This window comes from Saccostrea cucullata, unplaced genomic scaffold (genome assembly GCF_032062105.1).
Source record: "Saccostrea cucullata isolate Sc308-1 unplaced genomic scaffold, CSIRO_AGI_Scuc_v1 ctg9295, whole genome shotgun sequence".
NCBI classification, from domain to species: Eukaryota; Metazoa; Mollusca; class Bivalvia; order Ostreida; family Ostreidae; genus Saccostrea; species Saccostrea cuccullata.
Genome location: NW_026925119.1, coordinates 12,618 through 25,362, shown reverse-complemented (window position 1 = coordinate 25,362; position 12,745 = coordinate 12,618). Strand labels below are relative to the sequence as shown.

Here is a 12,745-nt window from a genome sequence, read left to right as displayed (position 1 = left end):
CTTAGGGGAAGGGGAGTTTAAATTGTAAAAATGAAGGGCTAAGTTCCCTTACAAGGGGAGATAATCAAGAAAAGACAAAAATTGGGTGGGGTCATTAAAAAATCTTCTTCTCAAGAACCACTGGGCCAGGAAAGCTGAAACTTATGTGGAAGCATCCTTGGGTAGTGTAGATATTAAATTGTTAAAACCATGACCCCCGGGGGTTGGGCGTGGCCACAATAGGGAATTCAAGTTTTACATAGAAATGTGTAGAACAAATCTTTAAAAATCTTCTTCTCAAGAACCACTGGGCCAGGAAAGCTGAAACTTATGTGGAAGCATCCTTGGGTAGTGTAGATATTAAATTGTTAAAATCATGACCCCGGGGGTAGGGCGTGGCCACAATAGGGAATTCAAGTTTTACATAGAAATGTATAGAACAAATCTTTAAAAATCTTCTTCTCAAGAACCACTGGGCCAGGAAAGCTGAAACTTATGTGGAAGCATCCTTGGTTAGTGTAGATATTAAATTGTTAAAACCATGGACCCCGGGGGTTGGGCGTGGCCACAATAGGGAATTCAAGTTTTACATAGAAATGTATAGAACAAATCTTTAAAAATCTTCTTCTCAAGAACCACTGGGCCAGGAAAGCTGAAACTGATGTGGAAGCACCTTGGGGTAGTGTAGATTCTAAATTGTTCAAATCATGACCCCCGGGGGTAGGGCGAGCCACAATAGGGAATACAAGTTTTACATAGAAATATATAGAACAAATCTTTAAAAATCTTCTTCTCAAGAACCACTGGGCCAGGAAAGCTGAAATTTATGTGTAAGCAGCCTGGGGTAGAGTAGATATTAAATTATTAAAATCATGACCCCCAGGGGTAGGGCGGGGCCACAATAGGGAATCCAAGTCTTACATAGATATATTTAGGAAAAACCTTTTAAGAATTTTTTTCTCAAAAACTACTGGGCCAGGAAAGCTGAAACTTATGTGTAAGCATCCTGGGGTAGAGTAGATATTTAATTGTTAAAATCATAACCCCAAGGGGTAGGGCGGGGCCACAATAGGGAATCTCAAGTTTTACATAGATAAATTAGGAAAAATCTTTTAAGAATCTTTTTCTCAAAAACCACTTGGCCAGGAAAGCTGAAACTTATGTGAAAGCATCCTTGCTAGTGTAGATTCTAAAGTATTAAAATCATGAAAGGGGAGGGGGTAGGGGGGCATGATAGGTATAGCAAGAGGGGAAATCTGGTAAAGAACTTCATCACCCAAGTTACTCAGGTGAGCGATGTGGCCCATGGGCCTCTTGTGGTTTGTTTGCATTCAGTAGTATTATAATTTTTTCTGAAAAGGATATGGTTGCATGAATAAGGAGTGTTGGGAGCTTCACCTGATGGCTTAGTTGTTCGACCACCAACATGCAGTGTATTTTATCAAACTCCAGAAGCCAAAGACGCCATTCCTAATATTGTAGAGGTGAAGTGTCCATATACAGCATCGTCTTCAACAGTAGCAGATGGGGCACAAAATTTGAAGGATTTTTCATAGGTAAATAACATTAAAAATCTGTATTGTCCAGTACTTTGAAATTAAAAATCTTGGTGAGTAAATGATTTCAAAACATGTATTAATTTACAAGTGCAGCTGTTCATTATGGTATGAAGATATTGAAAAAGGAGGGGATATGTACTGGTATAACACAACTTAAGTGTTTTTTGATTTTTTTTTAGATCTTAAACAAGATACCCTGTGCCTGAAAACCAGTCACCCATACTATCATCAAATTCAAGGCCAGCTACACATATGTAACAAAACATTCTGCGACTTAATTGTGTGGACAAGAGTAGACTGCATTGTGATTAGAATAGTAAAAGACATTGAATGGACAGCATATGTTCCAAAGCTGATAGATTTCTACATTAACATTTTCATTCCAGCACTGATGGAAAACTGAGTTCTGGTTTGAACTTCTTGACACTTAGTTTTGTACCTCTAGAATTTTCTAACAATGGAAAATGGGTAATCATGTTAAATGTGTTGAATGTTCCTAAGTCTCATAAATGTATGATATGATATGTCACAATCCATCATAAAACTTCTGGCTTATAAGACTATTTTAAATAGCAATGATGATTAATAAAATCTATGTACTACATAAAAAAAGAATATCAAAATTTAGAATCATTTTATTAATGAATTGAAGATGTTATTCTCAAAGTGAAAATGTAACATTTTGGTCTTTCTTAATAGATAAATTGTTGAAAACATGAATTTGTTGAGTTGTGCTTTAAAGGTAAATATACTTTAAACTAGAGATTTAAAATTATAAGTAAACCCTCTTCCAAATTATATTGTCAAATGAAGAATGGAATTGTCAAACATTCTTGTAATAAATCCATGCTAACAAAAGGGATTTTCATTTTCTGAAGTATATGTATTACAACATACTACAAAGTTAACAAATATAACCATTGACATTGATAACAAATCAAAATTTGCATATCCCTTGCACTTTGGTATGAATATCTTCACTGTTTAGTGTATACTGTCACACGCCAATGCAAATTTATAATAAGTACATGTATCTTTAAGTAATTTCTTTCAAAAGTGGAGCTTGCAAGTTTACAAGACAAGAACAGAGTTGAAATATTTTTGTTGAGATTGGTCTGTAAGTAGATGGTATGTGACGGAGAATCTCGTAATTCTTTATCCTCTCGTTGGCTCTTTCCACATGAATAAGTGCTTTAGCAATCTTGTAACACAGTGCTGCTTCTTGTATGGTAAACTGGCCTCGTGTCGATAAAAGAGCTTTTATAATTAAGCAGACACCCTGGGGCAACTGGTCATGAATGGTGAAACCTTTGACCACCAAAATAAGGTCTCCAGCTTTGAACTTTCGTAAAACTTGGCTGTGACGTACAATAGCTACATCAGAAGTAGAACCTGGGTACAGCATGGAGCAAAATGTAAGTGCACCATTTGGAAGCGTGCAAGTTACTGCTTTAAAAGTATGGCAACTTTTGTACATACTGTAGGCCATGGCCTGATTATCCATATGTGTTGGGATGTCCTGGATTGTTTCAATTGCATCCATGGATGCTCTAGCAGAGGAAAAATCCTCAAAAGATTTTGGCAGAGACCCTGAAAAAAAGTTGGAAAAAAATTAATTTGATTATTTGTAATTGTGTAAAAAAATTGTGTTACAGTCAATCTTTCAAGAATACAATAAATTTAACTGCATTAAATTTTTGCAAGTCATTATGATAAATTTTAAAACAAACCTTTGCATTTAAGCTGACTTGGAAAACATTCTACGCTACATTCTACACTACGCCATCAGACAGCATCTTGTATAGGGAAAAGACCACTAATTATTTTCCCATAGAACTCCATACAAACCTTAGGCCCTCTCAGTACTTTACTATGACAATTTCAGAAAAATCTTTAGCATCATTTCAAACTTTGTTCTAAGCCCTAACAAAAAATACTGAAAAAAATACATGGTCCCATGGCGTTTATAGGTCAAAATTGCAGTTATTTTCAACTTTTAGAGATTCGCAGTAAAGAACACGCGGCATAAAAAATCAACCCCCACTCCTAAAATCTTCCCTGGCATTTCTATAGTTTCTGTAATATTCCCTCATCCCATCATTTATTTCAAAGGTCATTAATTTTACTTTAAAATGAAAACAATTAAGGAGGAATGCCACACCAACTTTTTATTTTATAGATCTCAAAGTCAACATTTTTAAACAATGGTTTCAGCATTGAAAGGCCGACATTAGCTTTTAATTATTTAATATGAATTTTTTTGTATTTTTTCAAAGAAAACGAAAAAAAGTAATTACATCCAAATTAGGTGCTTCCTTGTAAATTTTTTGCTGTAAATGAATGCATCACATGAATACCTAATAAAATATGAAAAGAAAGTCTGATTAGACTTTTTAATTTTTTTTATAAAAAAATATTTATGAAAATAAAACATATAATTTGTGAATATTTTTTAAACTTGTGGTTTAAATCTTCTTAAAACCAGCCACAACTTGGGAGAACATGTTCATTAATCATATTTAAAAAAGAAATTGAAACCAAGTAGCCAAATTTTAGAGAAATTAATTTTTTTAATTTTGGCCAATCCCGATCAAAATTAAACCGATCCCGAACATAATTGTACAATTATTGGAAATAAATAACATTTTCCAAAGAACACTAGTCTGATTAGGTGTTATAAGTGTAAAAACATTATAGAACCTGACAATAAAACAGATTTATACATTGTAAATACATGAAGAGGCAATAAATTAGCATTTTATTCATTTTGTGTTATTTTTGATCGGGATCAGTTTAATTTTGATCGGGTTAGGTCCATATATTAAAAAAATTAATTTCTCTAAAATTTCTCAATTTCGTTTCAATTTCTTATAAAAATATGATTTACAAACATGTTGTCCTTAGTTGTGACTAGTTTTATGGTGTTTTTAACCATAAGTTTAAAAAATATTTACAAATAATGTGTTTTATTTTCATAAATAATTTTTTATAAAAAAAATCAAAAAGTCTAACCAGACTTTCTTTTCATATTTTATTAGGTATTCATGTGATGCATTCATTTACAGCAAAATTTTTACAAGAAAGCATCTAATTTGGATGTAAATAATTTTTTTCATTTTCTTTGAAAAAATACAAAAAAATTCATATAAAATAATTAAGAGCTAATATCGGCCTTTCAATGCTGAAACCATTGTTTAGAAAGGATGACTCATAGATCCATAAAATAAAAAATTGGTGTGGCATTCTACCTTAAATACCTGATTTCAGCCAATGGCGTAACGCCTCCCCATTCAGTATTCGGTTTAATGTTCCATAACAAACAAAGCCATGTGTGCATCCGGGGATTTGGTGCTCTCATTCCTATACTTACATACTTACCTGTCCCAGAATTAGTCAATTGTGGTAATTTCAAAGACTATACACCTACCTGTGAACATGTATGAAATTTGAGTCCTGTGACTTCAGTGTATTGGATACTGTGACCATCTCAAATGATGACACCTTACTGCTACCAGCACAATTCAAAGGAGTGAATGACGTCTGGGCCGGTGATGATATTTGGATATATTGGTGACTGTAAGAAATAAAATATTTGTACAATGAATTGTTTTTGTGCTTTAATGTTAATAAAGTGATATTAAGTCAAAATTGAGTCAATAATTTCATAAGGGTGGATTCTACCCAGAATTAGGTAAAAAGCTCCAAAATTGGATAAATCGTAGTTAATTAAGCAAAATTCAAAGGTTTTAAAAAGACTGATATAGAATTTTTTTATGCTTATGCAAAGGATATTATTTAAGACTCTGACATACTAATTGATTCTTATCTAATCCCTCCTATTGCTCAAGTATGTACAAAAAAGTTTCCCCACCCCCCAGTGAAAAACGCTTAAAGAAATAGCAGGTGCCCCCTTTTATTTTTGTTTACAATTAATTTAGACAAGTTTAAATCAATCCTTTTGATAACAAATCAAAGTTCAATGTCTGTAGTCTTATACTTTACAATCAGAAGCTACTTTTTGAATTTTATTCTAAGAAAAGGAGAATTTAAATAATTTTTTTTAAAAATTAAAGAAAAGCAAAAACTGACTTCAAACCCCAAAATGTACTATACAATAAGAGGCTGGAAAGTTAATAAATAAAAAATTTACCTGCAATGTACAGAAAACTGTCCGACAAAATACATCGGGTGGGTAGGGAGTCTCCATTTTCTTTTTATATAGAGAAAATGCCCCTGCTGATCAGAGACCTAACACTCCCAAATAATAACAAAATATGTTAACATAACAGTCAATCTAAGATGTTCATCCCTCAATGGCAACAAGTTTTTATTACAGTAACTGAAATTGTTAGGAAATAGGAAATCACAATTGGAATTCCTTTAAATGTACCTTCTCTTCGTTGTATTTAATATCGTGGATTGATATTGGCTTCCTTTTACTAGACTCTATTTTTAGGGCAAGCAATTCCTTTTCCAGTTGTATTTCTGTTGAGAGGCGCTGCATTTCTTGAGTACAGTTAAATGTGCAGGATACTGAGTAGTTGTGCTCTGATATCAACTGAAAATATATTGTAAATCATGTACAGTTAAAAGAACTTTATATATTATTAAAAATTATTGAAAATGTTTCAGTGTTGGTCATTTGTCATCATTGGTGTTTTAAATGAGCTTTACTTTTTCTTGATATTGACATTTTGGTGCTTGTGGAATCTGCAACTGGTCCATCTGTGAAGATGACAGGGACTCCTCACTTTTGAGTTTTTTCCTCCTTTGTAAAATAATTAAACTTGAATTATTTTTTTTATTCAGTTGTAAGCTACTCTGTTTATACATGTACCCTTTTAAAGTTTTTTAGTAAAATATTCTCAATTAAACTCCACCCACCCACCATCCAAAAACAAAATGTCGGTCATACTTTGAAAAATAATTTCACCTTTTTGTACATTCAGGATCAGAGAAATCCATGGCCTTTCCTTCATTCCATGCAAAATATGCAGAGTCCCCCTCCTTCTTACCATCCTTAAAGTGGCAGGAGCAGATGCGATCATTCTGATCTCCTGGTTGGCGATCAGCTCGTCTAAAAATATACATTATACAAAGACTGAGTGAAGGAGAATTAAAAAGCAAAACCTGTTCATTTAGCATGTTATTATCAAATAGCCTAAATGACTTATTTTTTCATTATTTTTTTTTTAAATGTTTCATTTACTTGCAAGTACAAGATAACCATGTGCATAACATTAACAAACGGTAGCAGTATTTGGTAGTAATAATACGAAATAAAATGTAATAAAAACAGCTGTTAAACAAAAATTAATCTTGCTACAAATTGCACAGTTTTTGTAGTATGTACTCCTCATTATTCTTCTGCTATATTGATTACTACGAGATTTAACTTTTTAGCATGCATGTATAAATACTGTATCTGACAATGCAGCATCGTGACATATCGTTACAAGTACCTACAAATTTTGTCAATATATCTACGTTTACTGAGTTTTTTCCCTAGCAGGCCGAAATATCTCCATCATGTCACCAGGAACAACACTCGTGCATCTCGTAATAAGTGCTGCAATAAACAAACTGATGATTGTGTTTTTTCTCACCTGCATGGTTTTCCCGACGCTTCAGCTACTTTCGTTATTTCTAACCAATGAAAATTGTCCTTACTTTTCTGTTGCGTCATGCAATTTTATTGCACGCATCACTGAATTGTAGAACACACATCACAAGATTTCGAATATACATCACAAGATTATCGAACATACATCACAAGATTTCGAATATACATCACAAGATTTCGAACATACATCACAAGATTATAGAATATACATCACAAGATTTCGAATATACATCACAAGATATTGAATATACATCACAAGATTTCGAATATACATCACAAGATTATCGAACATATATCACAAGATTTCGAATATACATCACAAGATTTCGAACATACATCACAAGATTATAGAATATACATCACAAGATTTCGAATATACATCACAAGATATTGAATATACATCACAAGATTTTGAACATACATCACAAGATATTGAATATACATCACAAGATTTCGAATATACATCACAAGATTTCGAATATACATCACAAGATTTCGAACATACATCACAAGATTATAGAATATACATCACAAGATTTCGAATATACATCACAAGATATTGAATATACATCACAAGATTTTGAACATACATCACAAGATATTGAATATACATCACAAGATTATAGAATATACATCACAAGATTTCGAACATACATCACAAGATTATAGAATATACATCACAAGTTTTAGAATATACATCACAAGATATTGAATATACATCACAAGATTTCGAACATACATCACAAGATTATAGAATATACATCACAAGATTTCGAATATACATCACAAGATTTTGAACATACATCACAAGATTTTGAATATACATCACAAGATTTTGAATATACATCACAAGATTTCGAACATACATCACAAGATTTTGAATATACATCACAAGATTATCAAATATTGCAACGTTTGACATGCCATACACGACAAACATGAACAATTTATAAATAAATCAAATTATACGGAAACACATTTCACACACAAGATATGATGCCATGTATAAACAAGAGTTTTCTATCGTATCCAATTATGCGTCATTAATTTCACATTCATCTGGTGCATAAAATCAAATTTATTCTGGTGTATAAAATCAAATTTAAAAATTTCATTTAATAATGTAATGATTAAAAATTTCTCAAATTTCGGCTAAAAAAAAAACCTCTTTCTCTTTTTTGAATTTTTTTTAATCATTCATACATATTTGCAGAATATGTCTTCGACATTTTAGCACAGGCAGTGATAGTTTCAGGAATACAACTGAGGAGAGAACATAACTGTTGATCGTTTAATTTCGCTCGCTAAGTCATCAATATTTTACCATTTCTTGGCGACTTCCAAAAAAGAAAAGGGGGGGGGCTAAAGGCTTCTTGACCACCTCTGACAAAACAACTTCGACTGTGTTCTACTTGTGTCCAAGAGACCTCTCTATGAATGTCACGGTCGGTTAAACTCACTTATATATTTTTAATTGTAGGGAAGATTTATTCAAAATCATATAGGTAAACAAAAAGCAACCTGTTATTTTCTAACACAATATGAGACAACAAGTAACTAGAATTCATGTTTAATTTTTTAAAACATTTTTTCACTATAGATGAGTATTAGGAAAAGTTATTGCCATGAGTAATAAGTATCATATTAGATAAAATAACTAAAAGAAAACTGTGACATATTGTCTAGAACCAATCAGATAGTGCGTTGTATTAGCATATTATAATGAGGTATAAGACAGCGATATAAAAAATATAGAAGGTAAAGAGATAAAATTAACCCTGTCTATCAAAAAGTATAATAAAGAAAGGAAGTGGCTATAATTTTTAGGAAATTTTAATTTGAGGAATTATATTCCCAAAAGTAAGACAAGAGTTTCCAAGGCAATTGAACACTCCATTATTTCAGTTTGTTCATTAACATGTTCATAAACGTAAAAACTATATGAAATGTGAAAACTTGACTATGTGATTCATATTTCAATATGACCGTACCTCGATCTGTATTGAGAAATTCAATGTATTATAAGCTCATGAAAAGATGTACACATATGACTTTTATTTACTCCCCCCCCCTCTAAAAAAAAAACAAGAAAATCCTGTTCGTGACTTATCGCTCTCAATTTTTACACAAATGCATAAAATTAAGGTAAAATAGCATAAATTGTATCGATTAAAATGCAACCTAAAAGTTTACGGTGTCTTTGAATAAAAATCTCCATGCTAAATTGACATAAAAAAGATACTCACCTTCAATTAGTATTTTCAACCTGTTTTCCCGTGGGTATTTATTTAATCTTATTTTATTTTCTTCTTTATAATAACGTTGGTATTCTATTATGGCAGAGATATACAATTATGACTCGCTTATACTGTACTCTCTAACTGTTAGGAATAATTTATATTTCATTTGAAAGGGACGCCATACATTTTTCAGTAAAAATGCATAACACGGCGTAAGTCGTTAAATTTCTTTAAAGTTTCACATTTTGTGAATAGTGCACAAGTTAGAAAATTAAGTATATGGAATACTTTAATGGGAAAAATAGACAAACGAAGTCTAGTTATTTGTTTTTAGAAATTACCCCGGTATATTGAAAAATAATAACGCCATTGTGTCCTCTTTGTTACCCCAGCAGTGTTTGTCGTGTGATTTTAAACTTATTTGACAACCGTATGAAAAAGGTTTAATAAAAATAAACCCACAAGATACTGATGTACAAGTAACAGTAACAGAAAGTTGCACGGAATACCCGATTTCGCGGATTCAACGATACCCTAATATTGAGTATTATACGCGATTTCACGGATAATACCATATTTCGAGTATTCTCTCCGACCTGTTATAGGGAAGGCTTTCCCCCCTAAAATCTTGCCCTTCGGAAAACTGGCTCTAGAGTAGAATATCACTTATTGAAATCCCACACCAGAGTCAGTTTTCTGGGGAGAGGGACCCTACTCAGTGTGGTAGTTATGGAGTGCGATTTCCCCCCGAGTCAATCCCCCCAATGAAATATAATTACTCCACATATTTTTAGGAGGAATGGTTGACACATTGTTACACTTATCCCTTCTTCAAAATGGTGAAAAAATTTATTGAACATACGTCAACGAAAAATCAACATGAAAATTTTCAATCTGATTTTTCTTTGCTATACCGTCCAACCATTTAAAAAAATCAAAGGAATTAATGAAACTGGTGAGGACTATAAATATCCTCTGCCTCCGTCCACCTGTGAGTCTGTCTAGCTGTTCCTCTAGCTGTCTGTGTGTCCCAAATGGTCTTCCCCACTTTTTTCTAACTACTTGCACAGTTGAAGACATTGAGCTGAGTTTTGGAAAAGGAGTACATCTTGATCAGTTAAAGTTCAAGTTTGCGTTTCGTTTCGCTTCATTTTTTAAAGGAATTACGACCTTTCAATTTTTACCATTTTTTGTCAATGTTTTTCTACACGTTTGGAGATATTGAGCCAATTTTTGGGTTAGTGATTTTCTAGATTGCACTTTGTTTCGCATCGTAAAGTGTTACGGAATATTTAAACTAGATTTCACTTGCCGGTAGGGGGCAAGTATTGCTACCGCAAATATCACAAACAAACTTTTACTGATTAAAATTCAAAAATGTTGGCTGAAATAGATGCCTTTCTCAATATAGAAGTGATATTTCATTAGTGAAACAACCTTATTTATGACCAAGCCAAAATGAAATAATTTGGTGAAAAGTTAAATTATGCAACTTTTCAGTTCAACATGTTTCTTTAAAAAATTATAAAATGTATGATCATGCATATTTCTTGCTTTAAAGTTTTTTAGGTACATTTTCAAGAATGTATTTTAATATTTAACACAATCCAAACATCCATTTTTTGTGTGTAGCATCATATTTTGAGAATATTTACATTTCTTTTGATAGCTGCATGTTTTGGTTGAGATTTCAATGATTTGAAATATATGCTTAGAAAATTCTTACAACATATGTATATAAACAATCATTTACCTTTTAAAATCAGTCGTTAATTTGGTCTTTTTTGCAAAAAATGTTGTGCCTGTGCTTTATATTGATTATAACGAGGGGGTAAATCCTACTCTGAGAAAAAAAGAGGGGGAACTGAAGTACGATTTCCGGGGGGAAAGCTGACTATGGGGGAAATCCTACTCTACAACACCGGTATGTTACACTCATTCTTTAAATCACCAGACTTATGCAATACAAGGCAACTTTTAAAAAAATATTATTTTCAGACCATGAACAAAGCACTGCAAGGCACATTAATACCTAATTTTTAATACAATGCACACTCTGGTTCGCCGATTTTATATAATTAATATAACTTTATTTATTTCTATTCAAATCTAAATAATTAATTGAAATGGTAGCATATCAGGTAATTTTGATATTGAGACATAAATTAAATCACATCATCTTGATTAACAAGTAATGTGATCTATGTTTTGAGACGTCGATAGAACATTGATGAGTCATTGAATGCCAGAAATAGAGTACAGGTAAGGGAGTTCATAATACAAACCGAAAGTTAAATCAAGGAATTACTAGTCCTATATAAATTTAAAATATTTTGTTTAAGTTTTAATCTAAAAATTAAATACGACAATATTTTTTTTATGAATTTAAAATTGGTATCTCATAAATTCCTTATACCCCACACCCAATCTCCAGTCTGTACATATACTGTCAACTGTTTTATACTAAACACATCGATATTATCAACTGATCTGAGAGAATTAGATAATCAAAACTGATTGAGTACTCCTGTATACAAATAAAATATATACATTAAGATAATGAACAATGCGAGGGGCGTTCAATATTTTTGGTCCTTTATGGTTTTCAATATAAATTAGGTCACTCGGTTCGGAATTTTGGTCATCATGAATGAATATATCTTTCATTGAGATTCAAAATTTGGATACGTCCTTGTCCTTAGAAACACTTTTTATATACATTTTATATCACCAACACCACCACCACCCTGACTCTAGAAAGTGTGTCACCATATAGTGAACACTGGATGGGAGGCTACAAGTATTTATAATTACGTCATTAATATTATAATAACTTACTAATTGTCCCCTAATTTAAGAAAAATGTCACTATACAGGGTATACTAGACAGAAGACTACAGGTATTGATAATTACATATTAACATTGTTAAACTAGTGCTTCCCCCCCCTCTCTACGAAATGTCACCATACAACGTACACTGGTTGGAAGGCTTCAGATATATATAATTAGGTCATAAGTGGTCCTCACTCCAAAAACTATGTCAGTAAGCAGTGTTTTCCCTTAGAACCAGCTACCGGCCAAATTGACCACTTCAACTTGACAAAAATGTGGCTTTGAAATAAAAATTTTGTTGTAAGATCAACAAAGATTTTGTCGGTAAACTCCAGCCCTTAGCCTGTTATAACCGATCTCTAACCGTTTACTTTGAAATAAAGGGAAAACACTAAGTCTGTAAAGTGCATGCTGGAAAAGTTTAATTCAGGTCATAATTAAAAACAGATTGAATTACAGTTATGGATTTTTAGCTCACCTCGACGAAGTCGAGATGAGCTTATGCTATACC

At 32.3% G+C, this 12,745-nt stretch overlaps 1 protein-coding gene and 2 long non-coding RNA genes across 6 annotated transcripts; 1 reads left to right on the top strand and 2 right to left on the bottom strand.

Annotated features, from left to right (window-relative positions):
• The first annotated feature begins 1,343 nt into the window (after window positions 1–1,343).
• LOC134268095 (uncharacterized) lies at window positions 1,344–2,258 on the top strand. The gene is made up of 2 exons (XR_009992287.1): window positions 1,344–1,535; window positions 1,718–2,258. It is a non-coding gene; the product is annotated as an uncharacterized LOC134268095 (long non-coding RNA).
• Window positions 2,158–3,678, bottom strand: LOC134268096 (uncharacterized). The gene is made up of 2 exons (XR_009992289.1): window positions 3,269–3,678; window positions 2,158–3,128 (listed from the first exon to the last, which is right to left on the bottom strand). It is a non-coding gene; the product is annotated as an uncharacterized LOC134268096 (long non-coding RNA).
• Window positions 3,679–4,829: 1,151 nt separating this feature from the next.
• Window positions 4,830–7,399, bottom strand: LOC134268094 (uncharacterized). 4 transcript variants are annotated; one of them, XR_009992286.1, is made up of 6 exons: window positions 7,032–7,391; window positions 6,472–6,615; window positions 6,213–6,306; window positions 5,929–6,096; window positions 5,689–5,792; window positions 4,830–5,112 (listed from the first exon to the last, which is right to left on the bottom strand). XR_009992286.1 is itself a non-coding variant. In XM_062750299.1 (6 exons), exons 1-6 carry the CDS (start codon window positions 7,222–7,224, stop codon window positions 4,962–4,964), a joined length of 735 nt encoding a protein of 244 aa, XP_062606283.1. In that variant the 5' UTR covers window positions 7,225–7,399; the 3' UTR covers window positions 4,831–4,961. The 4 variants fall into 4 exon arrangements, 3 of the variants coding, with proteins under 3 accessions (XP_062606283.1, XP_062606282.1, XP_062606284.1); XM_062750299.1 differs by having other exon boundaries at window positions 4,831–5,112; window positions 5,689–5,786; window positions 7,145–7,399; XM_062750298.1 differs by having other exon boundaries at window positions 4,832–5,112; window positions 5,689–5,786; window positions 7,032–7,397.
• Window positions 7,400–12,745: the final 5,346 nt, after the last annotated feature.